Source organism: Hippocampus guttulatus, chromosome 9, assembly GCF_054856545.1.
Source record: "Hippocampus guttulatus isolate MCC_2025c chromosome 9, RoL_Hgut_1.0, whole genome shotgun sequence".
NCBI lineage: Eukaryota > Metazoa > Chordata > Actinopteri > Syngnathiformes > Syngnathidae > Hippocampus > Hippocampus guttulatus.
Genome location: NC_141269.1, coordinates 3,108,654 through 3,127,709, shown reverse-complemented (window position 1 = coordinate 3,127,709; position 19,056 = coordinate 3,108,654). Strand labels below are relative to the sequence as shown.

The 19,056-nt window shown below is 44.3% G+C and overlaps 1 protein-coding gene across 7 annotated transcripts in view; it reads right to left on the bottom strand.

Moving 5' to 3' along the window:
- Positions 1–19,056, bottom strand: part of lrba (LPS-responsive vesicle trafficking, beach and anchor containing) — a 175,606-nt gene that overhangs the window by 123,254 nt on the left and 33,296 nt on the right. For 6 of the 7 annotated variants that reach the window (XM_086119001.1, XM_086119003.1, XM_086119004.1 and 3 more), the window contains exons 22-30: positions 17,152–18,171; positions 16,719–16,903; positions 16,238–16,391; positions 15,165–15,345; positions 13,116–13,219; positions 12,596–12,703; positions 11,643–11,784; positions 10,826–11,186; positions 2,714–2,886 (exon numbers count right to left, since the gene is read on the bottom strand). In XM_086119001.1, coding sequence (XP_085975127.1) covers positions 2,714–2,886; positions 10,826–11,186; positions 11,643–11,784; positions 12,596–12,703; positions 13,116–13,219; positions 15,165–15,345; positions 16,238–16,391; positions 16,719–16,903; positions 17,152–18,171 — 2,428 coding nt within the window. The remainder of the gene's footprint in view (positions 1–2,713; positions 2,887–10,825; positions 11,187–11,642; positions 11,785–12,595; positions 12,704–13,115; positions 13,220–15,164; positions 15,346–16,237; positions 16,392–16,718; positions 16,904–17,151; positions 18,172–19,056) is intronic. The other variant, XM_086119002.1, reaches the window with a different exon arrangement.

The window sequence follows — 19,056 nt, the reverse complement described above, 5'->3', positions numbered from 1 at the left end:
TGAGTACGCGCCCACGCAATCTCCCCCACCCCACCCCAAAATACGCCCACCTCCCCACCCTGCACCACTGTGCCGAGAAATAAGGTTGCACAATTTGGAGACTGACCAAAATGAATAGTCAACATCGGTATTTATCTTGCTAAATGGCATATTGGTGTACTCTGGTCCTTTTTATGGCGAAGAGTTAAAAAATAAAATAGGAAGAGCATAAATCACAGAAACAGAACTTAAAAGAAATGTCGTGGTAGCACAGTGAAGAGTGTCTGTCCGAGCTGCTCAGCACAATATGGTAAGAAGAAAAAATGTGATGGTGACCATAAATCACAGAAAGTTATTATGATGTCACAGTACTGCAGTGACAACGGTGGTAATAGGGACTGTGTCTTGGCTGCTCAGTGGAAAAAGAGGAAAACTAGGGTGACCATAAATCACGGAAATAGAATGTAATGCGCGGTGGTGTTAGCTTAGACACAAAAGACAGTAAAGGGAACCCTATGATAATTATTGTGAAATGTTGGTCGCATGGTGAAGACGATGGCAGAAACAACTCGGTCCTGGCTAATCGATGCAATGCAGCAAAAAAAAAAAAAAAAATCGGAAAAATATGATGTGACCACATACCATGCAAATTGCAATGACTGCGATATGAAGGTAGTATGGCGACAATTACGCAACTCTGTCCTAGGTGATTAATACGATACAACAAAGGCAGAAAAATGAGTGACCATAAATAACGGAAAGTGAAATTATCGTGAGATAGAGGTAATGTAGTGACAACAATGCTAGTAGCAACTCTGTCCTGCCTGCTCAGTACAATATTGCAAAAAATTGTCAAATATGATGGTGATCATAAATCATGGAAATTGAAATTCTTGTGACATTGCGGCAGTGTAGTGATCACGGTAGAAGCAAGTCTGCCTCGGCTGCTCAGTACATTACAGCAAAAGAGGAAAAATAGGATGGTGACCATAAATCACGGGGAGAAAAAAAAATGTCGATGTAGCAGTGACGTACTAACGACTGTGGTAGGAGTGATTGTCTTTAGTCTGTTCAGTACAGTATGGGAAGACTGCAGATGTATGGCGGGGTCCATAAATCTCATGCATAACACATTTTAATGCAATGTAGAACTAAAATATTATAAGAGGTGGATGAGTCTGTGTCAGAGGAACCATCGATATGATGGCAAAGAGGGAAAAACTATGATGATGGCCATAATTACGTAAATTTAACTTATTGCAACACAACGGCAGCATAGTGATCCAAGAGGTGGACGAGTTCCTGTAATGGGTCTTATAAGCTGCAAAGAGGAAAAATAAAATGGCGAGCAAATCACCGAGCGCAAACTTCCTGTGAAGTAGCAGTTGCACGAGCGGCATCGGTGCTAAAGGGGGATTCTGTATTAGCTGCTCAAGTTCAGCAAGCGAAAGAATATGACGATTCCCATAAATGACGGAAAGCAAAGTGAGTAGGACGTTGCAGTGAACAAATACAACAAGCCGCCTCGACTTCAACACTCATTAGGTCATCGCAGAGCAATTCGGGCCCAGCTGGCTGTTTTTGTTTTTTTTTGACCATTTGATTGTTGGTCTAAAGTCGACGGGATGAGGCAGGGCGGCGCACGCGCTACGCAGTCTACCTTTGATTGATCCGCCAGTAGATGGGCCTCCGCGCACCTCGTAAATAATATCATGCACGGCTCAAGATGGAGGAGCAAGAGGAGGATTACACTCCTTGCTTGTTTTTCCAGCCGGGGCAGTCTCCAAGAAAGGATAACTCCTTGGGAATGACATGCGTGATGTGGTTTGGGATGACTGAACGTCCATGTGTGTGTGTGTGTATGTGTGCGTGTGCGGGCATGCGTGTGAGCGTGTGTGCGCGGTGTTAAGTGTGTACGGTGACTGCACAATCATATGGCACTTTACAGTAGGGGTCGAGAAACCGTATTTGTTTTGTCAAAATGGACTCACCAATCAGCAAATACAGGGGAAAAAAATATTTTTTAGAATTTAATTGAATTTACTGATAAAAGGCAATCAAATCTATCAGTTACAGTGGTGTCTCAAAGCAAAGTTCAATTTAAAAAAAAGTTTTTTTGTTATTTTCCGGTGTTGTAAAATGACTTTCAAAATAGTGCAAGCCAAACAAAAACTACATATCATATCAAACACATTAATTCATTTAAATTTCATGTTGAAAAGTATTCTAATTGAGCACAATAACTACTGTAAAATATTAAGAGTATTCAGGACTGCTTCAATGATTAATAAGTTTATTAATTAAAATCATTCTTTGAACATTTAACATTTTTAAAAAGTCCGCTTCATAAATGTTATTCATGAGGGTTTTTTTTGTGCGTGTCAAAAAATCTTTTACGAACAAATACTTCTGTTTCACATAGTTTTATTTATTGGTTCTTCATTTATTTGTGTTTATTCCCCCCCCCCCCTCTATATATTTTCTAATCCTACTTTGAAGCAAAATCACTGGAGCTGGAGTTTCATGCCATTAAGTGTCGCACTGGTGTGTGTGTGTCCTGAGGCCTTAGATAAGCACATTAAGCTACACAAGCCACACAGGAGTAGCATTGTTGAATAAATATTGATTTCTGGCAAAGCCAAGTAATTCAGTCTGCGCCCTGCACGCCCTCTAAGTGTGTATATGTGTGTGTGTGTGTGTGTGCGTGCGTGTGCGTGTTTGTGCATCTGCTGACCCTCGGCATTGCTGCTGGTCTGTGATGCATCTCCAGAAGAAACCACGGCCACGCCATCAACGGGAGTCACGGGGGGCACGCTGGGGGGAGCGACAGCGGTATTGGCAGCAGCGGCGGATGCGGCGGGCACCTGAGATGTCACGCCTGCTTTCTTGGGGGCAAGCACAACACTCCTGCATGACAAAAGACAACATTCACGTCAATGTACACAACAGACATATCAATGTACGATGACGCAAAAAAAAAAGCTCATTCGGTCAAAGGATTTTACATTTTCAGGATTAGAGTGACAACGTTTTGCTTTTGAGTGTAACGTTCAGGAGTCAGCCTGAATATTTTCATAAAATATAGCTTTAGAAGTCACAAAACTTCAACGACGGCTCAGAGGATCAACACTGGTTTTGCTTTTTCTTTGAGACATTCACTTTAAATCACGGGAGTCAAACTCAAGGCCAGATCTGGCCCACCGTGACATTTCATGTGGGCCACGAAAGCAAATCATGCGTGTCAACTTCCATGATCTTGCTAAAAATCTGTAGCGAAATGTCAAATTATGTGTCATCAGTAATGTTGAGATTTTGCAATAATTTTGCTACCCTGTTTATGCTCACTCGAATAATTGAACAAAGTAGTACAGTTCAGCGATTTCAAAATTTGTGGTGTGGAAGTCACAATTCGATGAGACGATTATTTTGGTTACACTATCATAATGGCCCTCCGAGGAAAGACCTCTCTCCAATGCGGCCTGTGACAAAAATGAGTTTGACATCCCTGCTCTCAAAGATGGTGTCGCCTAAAAAAAAGGGACGTTCAGTGAAGAATAAAAATATACACAGTAGAGGAAGTATTTTACTTCTTAGATTAGTGGTGCCCTTTGATGGGATGAATTCACAAGGTAATAAACAGTGACTGCTTTTCATGCACATTGCTGCTTTGTTCTGGAAAATTTGCCATTTACAACTCGCAATAAAGGTTTGCCGTGATTCGCAGTCCTTTAAATTTTCTGGAAAAATACACCTTGAGATGTCTCCTGCGAGAGTGTTTTTTTTCTTTCGCTTTTTATGCAAAGAATTGAGAATTCAAACTACTTATAAACTGTCGCTTTCCAAATCCCATAAAGTCTTGATTTCGTGCAAGCCAGTTCAGAGGATCATGGGATTTTTTGCTGCTGGTATCCGCCACTCCACACAAAAAGTGACCATACAGTTGGGGGTAAAATAATGCGGTTGGAGCGAGTGTGGGTTGAAACGGCAGCCGGGGAGGCAAACGGCACGCTGCAGATAAGCCGTCAGTCTGGAGCAGGGCTATGACAGAGCACTGGCCATATCAAAGGGAGGCTGGCCCCGCTTATCAGTGCTGACACAGGGGAAGCAGAGCCTAATCACTGACTGCTGCTGCTGATGCTGACACACACACTAATGCACAGGCTTGCAGATGTACGGTCAAACATGCAATGCACATGTTTAAGTACAGCGGAAGCAGAACAAGACCAAAGGATGACGCACGGTCTTGAAGAAACCGACGAGCGTGAGTTAAGCCTGGCTCAGCGGGTAGTAAATATAGCACAAACCTCCCTCTCAGAGTTAGCATTCAGGCTAACCAATCGAACGCAAGTCTCCTCAAACTGGCCAAGTAGACAGGTAGGTTACCGGAAATGGCTAAAGAGTTTAACCAGGCTTGCCAAGTTCTCATGAAAAGAGCCCAGGAATTAACACAAGCAAGCTAAGTTAATCCACAGTCGGCTGAACCTCACACAAGTTTACACAGACTAGTCATGCTAGTTGGCAGGCTAGTGAAAATAGCCCAAGAGCATAATTTAGCTAGCAAACATAGCACAAACTGTATGTTTACCTAGAAGAGTCAATTTAGCACACAGGGTAACAAAGCCGGCACACAATTTTCTACTCAATCAGCCTCCAAGTCCTCCATTTTACGACTTATCTGTGGTCCTATTTGTTCTTCATTTTGTGACATACAGTATTCTTTATTTCCAGTCATCCATTTTGTAATGTGTTTTTTACAGTTCTACATTTTGCAACGTATCAGTTACAGTACTCCATTTTGTGACGTCATTTTCACTCCTCCATTTTGCCACATTTCCATTATTTACAGTCCTGCATATTACGATTTGTCTAGACATCCGTTTTGTATTCATTCTGTTATTCGCAAAACTCCCGTTTGTTATGTTTGTCTCTTTCAGCAGAGCACTTGAGTTGTTTGCCGTGCTTTATTTTATGACTGATTTGCATGGGTCAAATCAATCAGGTTTTTCTTCCTGACTGGAAGCAGGCCCCAGACATTATCTACCAAGTTTTGCTTCCGTTCAGATACCCATAAGACAGGACAGCCCTATCAGGATGTGAAGAAGAGCGCCACAACTAGCTGAATGCACATTCTATTCATGGAAAGCACCATCGAGTGCATAAATAGACGCGTGTTTGTGTGGAGCCTTCCATCTACTTGTAAAGGAACCGGTAAATTATTCAGCAGGTCATTAGCCACACTTATCATGAGTGGGCCGCCCCTGACAATTAATGAGACGTCAGCCAGCCACAACACGGGAGGCCTAAGGTGCGTTGTGTATTATTGAACATTTTGAACCTGTTATGTTTGCGTCAAGTAAATGTTGTATTCTGGTAATCACCACAATTTCAAATAAAATGAGGGAACGTGTTTGTGTGTATAACTTGTACGATGCCTCCAAGACCAGCCTCAAAGCTGCCAGGACGCACACTGGCATTAAATAAGATGATAAATAGAAAACGTAAAGATCATATTTCCACGCATATACACCGTGCTCCAATTAGTCATCTACTTAAGAGGATGAAAAATAAACGCCTCCCTCAAATAGAAGACTCCTTTTACTGCATCAGGAAAGGGGGGCGGGATTAAATATGATGATCTCAGTTTATGCTTAACTTTCCTCACATGGAAATTAACAGTCCTCCCTTTTGTGACATTTCATGCAGTCCTACATTTGGAGTGCTCCTTTTGCGACATTTGCAAATGACAGTCCTACACCTTGCAGTATATTGGTTATTGACAGACTTCCCGTTTTACAGTCCTACATTTTGCAACACTTTCATTATTTTACAGCCTCAACTTTGCAATTTTTGTTTTGGTCATTAACAGAAATACGTCTTGCGATATTTGGCGTCCTCCATTTTGCCCAATGCAGTTTACTGCGCCGTTCTCCATTTGGTAACGTTTTTATCGTTTGCAGTCCTCCACTTTGAGTCATATCCATAAGTTTTGCAGTCTTCCATTTTGGGACATATTCATGATTTACTCTGCTTCATTTTGTTCATTTTTGACATATTTGTTACTTCCAGTCCTCATTTTATGACATTCCACTATTTACATTCCTACATCTTGTGATATATTTGTGACTTGCAGTCCTCCCTTTTATGACATTCCGACGTCTTGCGATATATTTATTATAGACAGTCCTCCATTTTGCAAACGACGCGATTTCAAGCGACAGTTGCAGTCCTCAATTCTGCAAAACGTCCATCAATTCCAGTCCTCCATTTTAAAGCGCGATTCGAGAAATTAAACTTGCCGTCATTCAAACGCTATTTGAGATTCCTCCCGAACGCTGCATTAACAACACTTCACGATGGACACAAGTCTTCTGTACACGCACGGCAGGAATGCAAACAAGTGCGCCCCGTGTATATCCCCCCCTGGCCAACGCTCGCACATTCTGCTGATCTAAATCAGCGGCTTGTACAATGACACTGTTTAGTTCTGGTTCGTGTCAGCAAATATTTGCAGACTGACTGTCATAACAGGGGCACGGCTGAGAAATGGATGGGAGAAATCCACCAGGTCTGCGCTAGTAAATAAATCAGCTGGGGGGGGGACGACATCGTGTGGATACTTCCCCCTCTGACCCACTCCCGGTTTTTATCTGGATTTTCTTGCACCCTCCCACCCCCATGTCGTCCTCGTAAATCCAAGCGTCTGGACGCGAGGAGAGGTGGCGTGTTTTGGCAAGCACGTCTGTGTAGAATGTCAACCCGTCCCGTTGTCGTGTCGTGTCTTGCTTGTAGATGCCAGCCGTGATGGACGTGGCAGATGAAACGGTGTTCGTGCGCGCGTAGTGCACGGCGGGAAAAACTAATGAGAATGGAGAAATCACTACATGAACAAAATGAGAAGCTCCAAATTGGAACATCCAACGGAGGCCTGTGGAAAAGATCGCACTGGATGTTTACGAGTCCCAACCTGAGCAATGTCCTCGTGCAAAAGAATTACCGGTCATACCTCAATATCCATATTGCATATTTATCAAAATTAGAATTTATGAGCGCACACATTCAAGGAATTTGCTCATATGGTATTTATTTTCAGCGCAATACTTCAGGGATTGGGAAAACTTCAAATAAAGTTTTCGGTATTCCCCCCTCCAAATGAAATAAAAATGTGTGGTGGGCCTATGAGTTTCAATATCATATCATATTTAGCATCTTTATACGATATTATTTACGCCTTTAAGAAAATATTACTTATGTTTAGTCCTGAAAAGAGCACTTAACCTGCCACACAAAAATAAATAGATAATGAATAATAATCAATGATGATTGATCAATTTTAGTGGTGAAAAATAAAAATATTGAATTTTAAATCTTAAAAAGGCAACACCATATTGATTTCATCATAATCATTTTTACATTTGTACTGGCATAATCTGACCAGCGTCAATAACCAATCCCATTGTGGCCCCGCACTATCGGGCCACTGTTAATGTAGAACTCTGTTCCGTCATAAATATAATTCTCTTCGCTTTAATCGTCTTCCGTTCCTCACAGCTCCCGACAAAAGTTACGGCTCGTATGTATTCAAAAAAAAAAAAAAGTTGAGGTACCACTGTATTCATTTCACCTCAAGTTGCAGGCCTTATCGGCCATCTGCCTTATCGTGTGAGTTTATGTTAAAGCCCCTTCCTGCCCCTGTTGAAGGTGTCTGGCTGTGAACGGGGCCTCGCGTGTGTTGCACGAGGAGGCTCCCCAAACTGTTGGTATATGGTTTCCAGCGCTCCTCGAGTCCTCAGTAAAGCAGCCAGCGGGCAGGAGCCAGTCTAATCCCCCTGATATGGGGAGCACCCGCAGACCTGACAAAGCATTCCTCAGATAAAGACACGCCGTCATCACAGAGATGTTGCGGAATTCCCATCGTTTTTGGTGGGCGGGGGGCGTTGGGGGTCATACCCGCAGACCGACTGACTGGCTACGGGGAGGAGGTGTTTTCTTCAAAATGTGAGAACCTCAACTTTGACAGTCTCCCCCATGGAGGAGTCTCTTACTCATCCTCAAAGTCCAAATGTAAAACAGACCCAAGGACCATCGTTCTCACCTGGGCCTGTCTGCGGACTCACCACATGACTTTTTCCACTCCTCCCCGCCCCACTGCAGGGTTACCGGCATTTCGAGCAGACAAAGTCGGTTCAAAGGGGTTTCTGTTACAAAATGTTCCTCTGGATGCAAACGGGGTACCGTGCAGAGACGGCTTCAAGGTCAGCAGCTTTTGTCGGGGATGAAACTGTCGACTTTGAAAAGGAATTGGAGTCTGGGGGAAACCAGTGTCCACCAACACACAGGAGCAAAGTGGAAAAATAGGGCTATACAGTAATCCCTCGTTTATCGTGGTGAATGGGGACCAAAACCACCCGCGATAAACACTGATGACACCCAGCTCTACCTCTCCTGCAAGCCAAACTCCATACTCCCACCCCCCTCCCTCACCTCTTGCCTCTCCGAACTCAAAACATGGTTCACAACAAACTTTCTTAAATTAAATACTAATAAAACTTAAGTCCTCCTTCTTGGCACCAAATCCACTTTATCCAAAGTAAACAGTTTTTCCTTCAACATTGACAGCTCCCTAGTGTCCCCCTCCCCCCAGGTTAAGAGTCTGGGTGTCATCCTGGATAGCATGCTCACCTTCCACTCGCATATCAACACCATCACCCGCACTGCTTATTTCCACCTCCGCAATATTACCAGACTTCGCCCTTCCCTCACCCCCCGCACCACTGCTATTCTTGTCCACAGTCTTGTCACATCCCGCCTTGATTACTGCAACGCTCTCCTCTTCGGCCTACCTCAAAAGTCCCTTCATAAAATCCAGCTGGTCCAAAACGCCTCTGCTCGCATCATCACAAAAACATCTTCCCAGCAGCACATCACCCCCGTTCTCCAACAGCTTCACTGGCTCCCTGTTCAACATCGCATCAATTACAAACTGCTTCTATATACATATATGGCCATCCACAACCTGGCCCCTCCTTACCTATCCGACCTTCTCCAGGTGCATATCCCCTCTCGCTCCCTCAGATCCTCGTCCTCCCTCCGCCTGTCAGTGCCCCCTGCCCGACTGAGCACCATGGGAGCCAGAGCCTTCAGTCACGCTGCTCCAAAGCTCTGGAACAACCTACCTCCGGACCTCCAAAACTGCACACCTCTTTCCACTTTCAAGTCCCGTCTAAAAACACACCTGTTCAGGATTGCCTACAACACATAGCTCTTCCATTTCCTATGTTTTTATGATTTTATGATTTTATGTCCTGTTTTTATATAATATCTCGCTTACTAATTTTTACATTGTATTTTCTTATTGTCTGTACAGTGTCCTTGGGTGGCATGAAAGGCGCTTTTAAATAAAATGCATTATTATTATTATTATTATTATTATTATAAACGAAAATCCGCCAAGTAGCGACCAATTAACATATATATATATATATATATAAAATAATAATAATAATAATAATAGATTTTATTTATAAGCGCCTTTCAAGACACCCAAGGACACTTTACAATAACAAAAAACACAAAACTATACGGGTTGAGCAGCGGCAGCCAAAACTGCCCCACCTGGGCCTTTGCGCTTGAGCAGAGCGCATTAACACACACACACACACACACAGGCCAGCGATCCCCGCTGGCGTGCAGCAGACGTGTTTATGAGTAGTCAATTAACTCATTCAGTACCAGCCAATTCTGGACCAAGTCTGAAAAGATGTTTAAAAACATCTTTGGGAGTGAATGAGTTAAGGTTGTTTAGACAATTAAGGATGAAGAGACCTGCTTTTGTTCTTATAAGTCTCTCTCTCTCTCTCTTAGCAACACACATACACTCACCTGCGTGCCCATGCGTGCACCCCACACACACACGTGCCCCACGTGGACCTTGCTCACACACTAGCACGCATGGTGAATAACACTTAGACACTGATTTTTGCGGACTTCAAAAAATAAATAAATAAATAAATAATTTTTTGGTGATTGTTTGAAAAAATCCGCGATGCACTGAAGCCGCCATTTTTTTTTTACTTTAACGCACTTTGTGTTGCACATTTGTGATAAGGTTTGTACATCTTAAGAAGGGTGTTTACCTTTTTCGTATGATTGAACGAGGATGGGTAAAAAGTGGTTGACTTGTTTGGTGTTTCCCACACTTGTCGGAGTGTGGTATGAAAGAGCTGAACTCGTGATATATTGATCCCAAAACTGTTGGAGCAATATTGATGTTTGAGCCGCTGAAAATTAGAGTGGGCCATTTTGATTTTTGTCATTTTTAAGTTCAGTACAGAAATGAATAGACAATCAAGGTTTAGTTCCTATGTTGACAGGTAGGGGACAGTTCACTCTTGCACGTTGCACTTTTCCCTGATTCGTCATTGCAAAAACAATTTCTTCTTCCAAGACGCCAACAACTATGAAACCAAGTTTCACCTTTCACAAAAGCATCCCAGAAAGTGAGGAAGACTCAGAAAGTGCTTAACTTGGGCGCCAGTGCACTTGCAAGTCAGTAAAAGTGACAGATAAAATATTGATCGATGTGACAGATGTTTGGCCTTGGCAACAAACTAAGACCGGAGTAAAAAAACAAAAAAACAATTTCTGTCCAAACAAATATCCAGAATAAATTATGACTGCCATAACAACACCCAGATATACCGTAAAATCCTTCAGATTGGATTGCAGCCATAAAAATAAATCACTCACCGGCAAAACAACAAAATGGAGTCAGCCCATGATAGTTTTTGGTGGCTCATTTGTATTTGTGTATTTCTGTGGGCACATTTGTGTCAAGAGATGCGCTCACCTGTCAAAAGATCGGATCTGCAAGGAATCCCTGGGAACGTCACCCACGCCCACCCCGCTTCCCAGAAAAGCGGGCGGCAGCAGGCCAGGGTCCACCATGATGTCGTCGGGCGGGGCGCTGACCAGGCTGCGCAGGATGTCCTTCACGTTCTTGCCCTTGGCTTCGGCCGGTCTGACCTCTGAGGACAGCGTGGACAGGGCCTCCGAGACGGCGTCGGGTCCGTGGGCAGCACCGCCAGTGGAGGACGCCTCCGCCTCACTGGCCGCGGCGATGGAGGCGTGCTCATCGCCGATGCCGGAGTCGTAGCGGCGGAGGGCGACACCATTGTCCGACTCTGGCAACGCAGCCGCGGCACCGCTGTCTGTAAAGAATGTCATCGTTCAATTAAGATTAAGATATCCTTTATTTGTCCCACACTGGGGAAATTTACAGCCTCCAGCAGCAAGAATGTAGGCAGAAAGAAGAAAGAAGAAAAAACAAACAAACACCGTTCAATCAATTAATCAATTAGTGGTCTCTTACAAGGGTGACTAAAGATTCATGAATCCCCCAAAAATCAATTTGGGGTTTCATATCTGGATCTAATGCCAAGGTTAGGTTTTCAAGGTGGGGTTTCAAGTCAAGTGCGTTAAAGTTTCAAATTAGGGTTTCCGGTCTGTAACAGCAGCAAGCCAGTGTTGTGATATCAAGTCCGGGTAAGGTTTTCACGGTAAGTGTTTCCAACCGGCGTTCCAGAGGTACACTTTCAACGGTGGGCGTCAAGCCTGGAGTAGGGTTTCAAACAAAGGGTTAGGGTTTCAAATCAGGCCTCCTATACCTGTGCTGCGGGCCGACTGTGATCGCTGGGGATGCTTGTTGTCATTGTGGGGCTCCAGGATGTCTCGGTACTTGGACACCATGAGGACGGAGATGAAGTAGACCACAGCCAGAGCCAAGAACTGAGCCTGCTTACTGTCCTCCTGGAACAAAACAAGAATACTAAACAACATCCGTATTGATGTGCGCTTGTGTATACATAAGTACAGCAGAAAGTGTCACGAGAGTCCTGTCAGGGGTTCCTTTTGCACCGAGCCTTACAGTTCTTCGATGAAGATAATGTACACAACCGTATGGAGGCTACAAGCGAGAGAAGCCTATTTTGTTTTACGAATTGTACAACGTTGGGGTTTTCAGCAAAGCTAAGGATTTCAATTTACTGCTATGTCCTGACTTATGAATTACTCCTGACTTCTGTTTTGACCACAATTGTTTGTCAGAATGTTGTGAACACTGAAGGGACAGCAAGTCAAAGTGTTTAACAACTCCAACCGAAGTTGATAAGTGCATTCTCTTTCTTATGAATTCATGGTTAGTTTGCCATTAGTTTAGCATTAGCCAAAAACGCTTTGATAAATCAAATTGTTTATTGTCATACAGATAAATTTATTGCATGTGTTTGTTCGAAACCACACGGGAAGACTTTTTAAAAAACGATTGCATATTAAATCGCAATTGCAATAATGAGGGAAAAAAAAATCAACAATAAAAAAGTTTTTAAAATAGGACAAATTTGATTCATCCATCCATTACCCGAACTTATGCTTTCAAATGAGGGTTTAAAATAAGAGTTAGATTTCTCAAGTTAGCGCTCCCCGTTGTATGGGCCGATTGATTTTAAGGGATGTAAAATGAAACGAAACTGTGGGGTCCTGGTGGAAACAAAAACCATACTGACCAGTTGTCAACAGCTTTTGAACTTAGCCGTGTGCGGGCGTGCTTTCCACAACTCACAATATCTCGGAAGACGATGGCCCTGAGGCGGTTGATGTCCATGTCCTGCAGCAGCCGCTCAAAGTCGCGCACGGGAGACATCCCGCCCGTCACCGCGTCCACAGGACTCTGCGCCAATCATAAGAGACATTTGATTTGTTCGCCGAGACACAAACGCATACGTGTAGCGGCTTGGGTATCCTCTGGCAGGAGGACGGTGTCCTTAACATAATGGCTTTTCTATAGAACGGCTGCATTATGAATGAGGTTTAACACACGCACGGCGACGGTTCAGGGAAGGAACGGCATGACTTTTACTGGAAGTCGCTGGATCAGATCAACAAAACAACAAAGATGAAGGTGGTGGGGTGGGGGGGGGTAATACAATAAGCTATGAGCTAATGCAATAATGTCCGGTGCTCAGTGGTCAGTGGGGAGGAAAGGGCAGAGCTTGTATCTGGACTGGAAGTGACTACAAAGGGGGGGGGGGGGGGGGGGGGGGGTTACAGGAGCAGAATAAGACATCCTGGGTATGACTTGCCTGTGCAGACACAGATTTGCCGGAAATGGCTGAGTTTGCTTCTTTGCTGAGCTTCAGCTGAGCCTGCTGACACTCCAGGCAGTTTCTCACCGCCATTGCGCACACTACAAGGAGCAAAAGAGGTGATGAAAACAGAACTCTGCTGTACATAATCGGCACACTTGATTTCCCCCAGCTGATTAGGAAGCTTTTATTCAACATGGCAAGGCTCTAGGCTGAGACCAATATGGGCACCGAGACACCCTAATTTCTTTCCAGGAAAAAAAATAAAATAAAAATCGGTTGCACCAGGAAAAGCCTTTCAAGGAGTTGTGAAGAAAGGTATTAGTGACTCTCAATACCTCTGCAGCAACGTTTGTTTTTCTTTTGTCTGCATATTGTATGTTTTGTTTTTATATTGCTTTTGTTGTTGAAGTGCAAATACCGAAACAATGATGCCATTAGGTTTACAAGGTGATGCCAACAGTGTCAGCCTGGTTCAGTGTATCTGCCCCAAGGTCGTACAGTGCAAGGCATGCTCTTGAATCACACACACACGCACACCGACCGACTTGTGTGTGCCGAGTTGGCAGTGAGAGACACTTTCCCCTCCTCGGCGGCAAATAACATCTTACCCTGATGCGACTTCACTTCACATGTGGCACACTTATAATCTAATGTCATCTAATGTCATCTATTGTAATCCACAACCCCCACTCAGCGCTACTGGTATTTGACAACTGACAAATCTCAGCCTTTGGGAAAGCGGAGGAGAGAATTATTCCGTCTGGAAATGGCCCGGCTTTTTCCATTAGGACCACTCTCTCATACGGCCATTTGTAAAAAGGAGACGTATGGGAGGAGGGGAGGAGGGCTGGTCGACGCTAAAACCTTGTTACACTCTGCCCAAATCCGATTAGGGCGCCTTCAATGGGAAGCACATACCTCATCAAATATTCATTTCATAACAAACGTGGCTGCTGATTTTCCAACGCCGGTTCTGCAAGACAGCCGTTGCGGTTCGTTGCTATTGTAGTACAACTTTGCATGAGAGAGGGTTTCATTACTGTATCCTGCACTTAGGGTGACAAAATGGGGTTTGAAATTAGAGTTAGTGTATCCAGCCGGGGCTCGTGTTTCAAGTAGGGCCTGACCAATATGGATTTTGTGAGGCTGATTCCAATGTTTGGTAGAAAGAAATTTCAATAACTGATTAATCAGACAATTAAAAAAATTTAAATAAGAGGAAAATATGTTTTTTATCCCTTAGTGCTTGCAACAACAAAGGTATGATTTACAATACTTTGTTCTTTAATATTTAATTGCCTTTACAAAAGAAGAAAAAAACCCTGCTGATTATCAGTTTGTTAGTTTTTTCAGGGGGGAATGTTGTTTTGTATTAATGTATCAATACAACCCCCCGCAAAAATCTAAAAGTGCAAATAGGGTTCAGACAACGGTTAGGGTTTCAAGCGTGGATTAGGGTTTCAAGTAAGCCTTCAAACTAGGGTTCAAAGATACGGTACAGTACCAAGTTTTTCAATTAGGATTTGAAGCCTGGTTTCGTTCTTCAAAGTGGGGGTAGGGTCTCTTGCCGGAATTGGGCTTTCTAATTACGTTTTCAATCCCGGAATCGGCTTCCAAAGAAGGTTTCGGCTTCCATGTCACAATCTGGTTAGGATTTCAAATGAGGTTTTCTAGCCTTGGTGAGGATTTCAAGCATGTGGCCAGGTTTCCATGCAGCATTCAGGTTTCAGATTCGGGTTTATTTGTGTTGCAGGTGAGCACATCCAGATCAAATGTATTATTCTAGTGTATTTAACAGCCTGGAATAAAAGGTATGAAAATGGCCTGGGGGGGTTTGGGAGAGGGAGGCGGGGGGGCTTCGCTCCACACGGCGCAGTAGCACAGCCGAGGCCATTAAGTCTAAATCACTACATCACGATAGCGACCGTTTTATGACCATTGCCATGCGGTGGGGGTTATAATAACAAGATAAGGGAAGGAGAGCAGTACACACAATGGCAATTTTTCAAAAAAAATAAGAAACACGTGAGAAAGCGACCCTACCAAGGCGGAGGCACTGTCGCAGGATGCCGCCCGACGACATGTTCTTCTCAGCCTCGATCTCGGCAAAATTGAGCGAGCTGGCAAAGACCAAAATGTCCATGAGGTTGACGAGGCGCTGCAGGAAGGCCACCGAGGCGTCCAGCGTCAGGCCCTGAGAAGGCTCGATGTCCTCCAGCTCGTGCTGGACATCACAATAGACAACGCAGATATGAAAGCAGCAGGGAAATGGAGCAGAAGCAGACTGCAATTTGTTTGCAAACTAAAATGGCCACCGCAAATAGTGTCTGCATTCAACAGCAGGATGGCTATTTGGGAGAACATGAATGACATTTTTTTTCTTCACTCAATTAGATTTTTTTATTTGTAAAGCTGCATGTCATTTATTTTTAACAAGCTTATTTCTTCAATTTCTTGACAACAGATTAAAAAAAAGTTAAATCTTACTTCGATTAACCAAAAATTGTTGACCTTTTTGGGAGATTTGTACCAATTAATTCCAGTCAAGACATTTTGGCTATTGTCACCAAAACCGAGTCAGTAAATGGTCGGTTATGACAAAGTGGACAAAAAATTATGATAATTATTGCCACACAAATTAAATAAAACTACACAAGTTGGTGAATTAACTAAATTTCATTGTATTTAAATAGTCACGACATGAATCGGATTTAACTGAAAAAAAATTATCACATATATCTGAACATATCTTTGCTGCGATCTGTATGTTTAATTCCAGGCATGAGTAAGATCCAATCAACGGCCTTCCTTCCAGACGGTATCTATTTGAAGGGGCGGTGCTTCGTCTTGCGAGCGAAGAACGCACTTGTCTGGATTTTTCCATGAACGCTGTTGCTAATGTAGTTACAACCAACAATAAATCTAAATGTCCGAGTCGTATAGAAGGACAGCATCTCATAAAAAAAAGTAAGGTCAGACCACAGACCAAAAAAACAAGCTAACGATGTTAAGGAATCGACCAACAGTGGGATAACGCGACTGACAGAAGGTCAATGCGGATGGATAACTCACTCTTGTGTGTGCGCCCGATCGTGTGTCACTGGCCCGAGACTTACCGAGGAGGAGGTGGCGGCGGAGAGCAGCGGCAGGATGCCGCCGCACGCCATGACCAGGTTGTCCACCACCTGCGAGATGAGGTGCACACTGTTGTGCACAAACACCACATTGTCGCTGCTGTTCACAAAGTCCAGGACCGTCTTGGTGGAGTGGCTGAAGAGAGAAAAGTAGACCAAATTTCGGTTTCAGAAAAAGATTGCGTTTTCAATTCAAAGCTTCAATCCTCAGCTTCAGTTTCAGACAAGGGTTAGGCTTTCAAGATCTGTATTTTGCGCCTGGGTTAGAGTTTCAAAATTAGTTTGAAGATCTGCTTAGGGTTGGTTTCAAGCCAGAGTTTAAAGCCAGCGTTAAGGTTTGCAACAAATCTTGGGATTCTAAATTACAGTTTCAAACCAGGCTTAGGGTTTTTAGCCTGGATTCAGGTTTTAAGTCAGGGTCGGGTAAAGTTCCTCTCAAGAGAACAAGAGATGGCTGGCCTACCTCCTCCATGCTTGCACGTCTGTTTCAATAGCAAAGAGCAAGTCTGTGAGGAGGCGCTGGTGCATGTGGGACCAGCGGAACTCCGGGATGCGGAACATGGTGGAACGCGGCACAGAGGTTCCGCTCTCTCTCGGCTGGGCTGAGGAAGGTCCGCCAGCTGCTGTCGTCGCCGTTTGGCTTGTCTCCTGTTGATACCGCAACGATATTATGAGGGCCGAGGAACACCACGTAAAAGTAGACTTTTTAATTGCTTGTGTACAAATCGTAAGGTATCTCGAGTGTCCGCCGACCTGTCAAGTGTGAAATGAAACAATCAGCTAAAGCTTTTGTGAGCTGCCTAGTTCCCAAAATACCAGCCGTTTTGCTGCAAAAGGCCGTAAAAGCTGTCAATGACGCCAGAAAGAGTGGGGAGATTTGAGAAAAAGATACATACTGTTGAGTGCGTCTCCCTCAGTTCCAGTCTCTCCGTGTCTAATGCTACATTGGCCACATCCAGACGGGCTATTTTGATTTCTTTGGTCTTTTGGATAGCAGTGCTTCTGACAGCCACACTGGAAGGGGATTCCTCCCCAGAGACGGTTATGTCTTGACTCGGTGAAATAGGATCTGAGCCTTTCAGGTCCTCCTGCCCCATAGAGGGTGCTGTTGGCGGCTGGTCGGTAGCTGCGGGTTCCTCTTCCGGTGGGTCTGTCACATCTTCATCTGCTACAGTGGTCTTCGGTGCTGGGTGGGTCTCCTCACCCTCAGGCACCACAGCTCTGGTTTCTTCATTGTTTTCTTCTAAGGCAATTTCCTGCAATTCACCAACTTCCCGCTTTATATCATGCCCTTCATTTTTTCCGACCGAGTCCTCTTCAGTTGCAGCAGAGGCGTACGACAACTCCCCCTGGCTGTCGTCAATGTGGTCGCTGACGGAGGAGACTTCCGCCAAGTTCTCATTGAAGACTGAGGCACCCTCCAGCAAGATGTTGTCCAGAGGTGCCGCAGGGTCGGGAGAAACTTGGTCATTCTTGGGCTCATCTTCATTGGTAGGGTCTCCATCTTGAATGACTTCTCTCTCTACTGCTACAGGATCTTCACTCCGAGGTGCTTCTGGGAGATGATCCGGCTTCTCAATCGCTTCCTGCTGATCTGTTGTTCCACACGGTTCTTCTAAGTGGTTGTTTGCAATCGCAACATCTTCTTTGGAAGCCTCTTGATACAGCCTCTGCTCCTCTTCCACCACTTTGGACATGGTAACGGATACGTCCAGTGGATCAGACTCTTCAGCTGAGGGTTCGTCCACCGTCAGCTCGATGACAGTCGAGGGGGGACCGTTGGTACACTCGGCGGTCTCGGAGCTCTCGCTGGCTCCAGAGACGGTACGGATTGTGCCGAGAGACCCGGTGGATTCTTGATGCTGGTACTGGCGGAACATGCGGGACAGGTGTTCCTTGTGCTGCTCGAAGGTCACCTGCAAAGACACAAACCAAACATTCAGTGCCATAAAAAGAATGTAAAAGCAACCAAAGGTAGAGTCCCGATGAGATTAGACCTATGCCGCAGTCGTAGTCAGTTGATTCTCAAAGCTACCATGTTATCATGACTGTAAATTAATTTGCAAGATTCTGATCCCCCCCCCAAAAAAAATTAAAAAATCAGAAAAGGGCCATTCATTTTTTTTTCATTGGTTAGGGATTGCCCCGAGAATTGAATTAATTTTCAGAAAGCTACTGAGTAGCATTCTAGTATTGATTCAATAGCATTTGAGGCTAACTGAGCCATGTGACAAACCCTCCCCTCTCTTATACACGCAGCTACTTAAGACCTATTAACCCCGATCAGTCTGGCTTGCATCAGATAGTGCCGGATGGACCAGACTGCTCGTCCATAACCACAATGGTTGGCGGTGGCATTTGAGGAAGAGGCCGCACTTGTAAGCAATCATAGATTAGCGGCAGATGCTATTAGCCCGCGTCTGCCAGCAGTGCGGAGTGCGTGTCCGGCATTGGCAAATCCTCCCACGCCTAATACAAGACCTCGCATTAATCACTGGGGCTACAGGACAGAAAGTCAAAGATGGTGCTGGAAGAGGGAGGGGGGCATTTGAGTGAAACTAGACCCACTTTGCAGCTTTTTTTTTTTTACCTGAGGCTATTTGGACAGCAGGAAATGAGAGAGGGTTGGAGGGCTAAAAAAGAAAAAAATGACTAAAACCGGAACTAGAGGAGTAGAAAGAAGGTGAGTAATTGGAATGAGAAGAAAGTAGAGCTGGGAAGAAAGCAAGGCTGATTGTTTGTAATTAATTAGGCGTTATTGTTCTAAATTAGCCTGCTACAAGGTTGATCATTAATCTTCT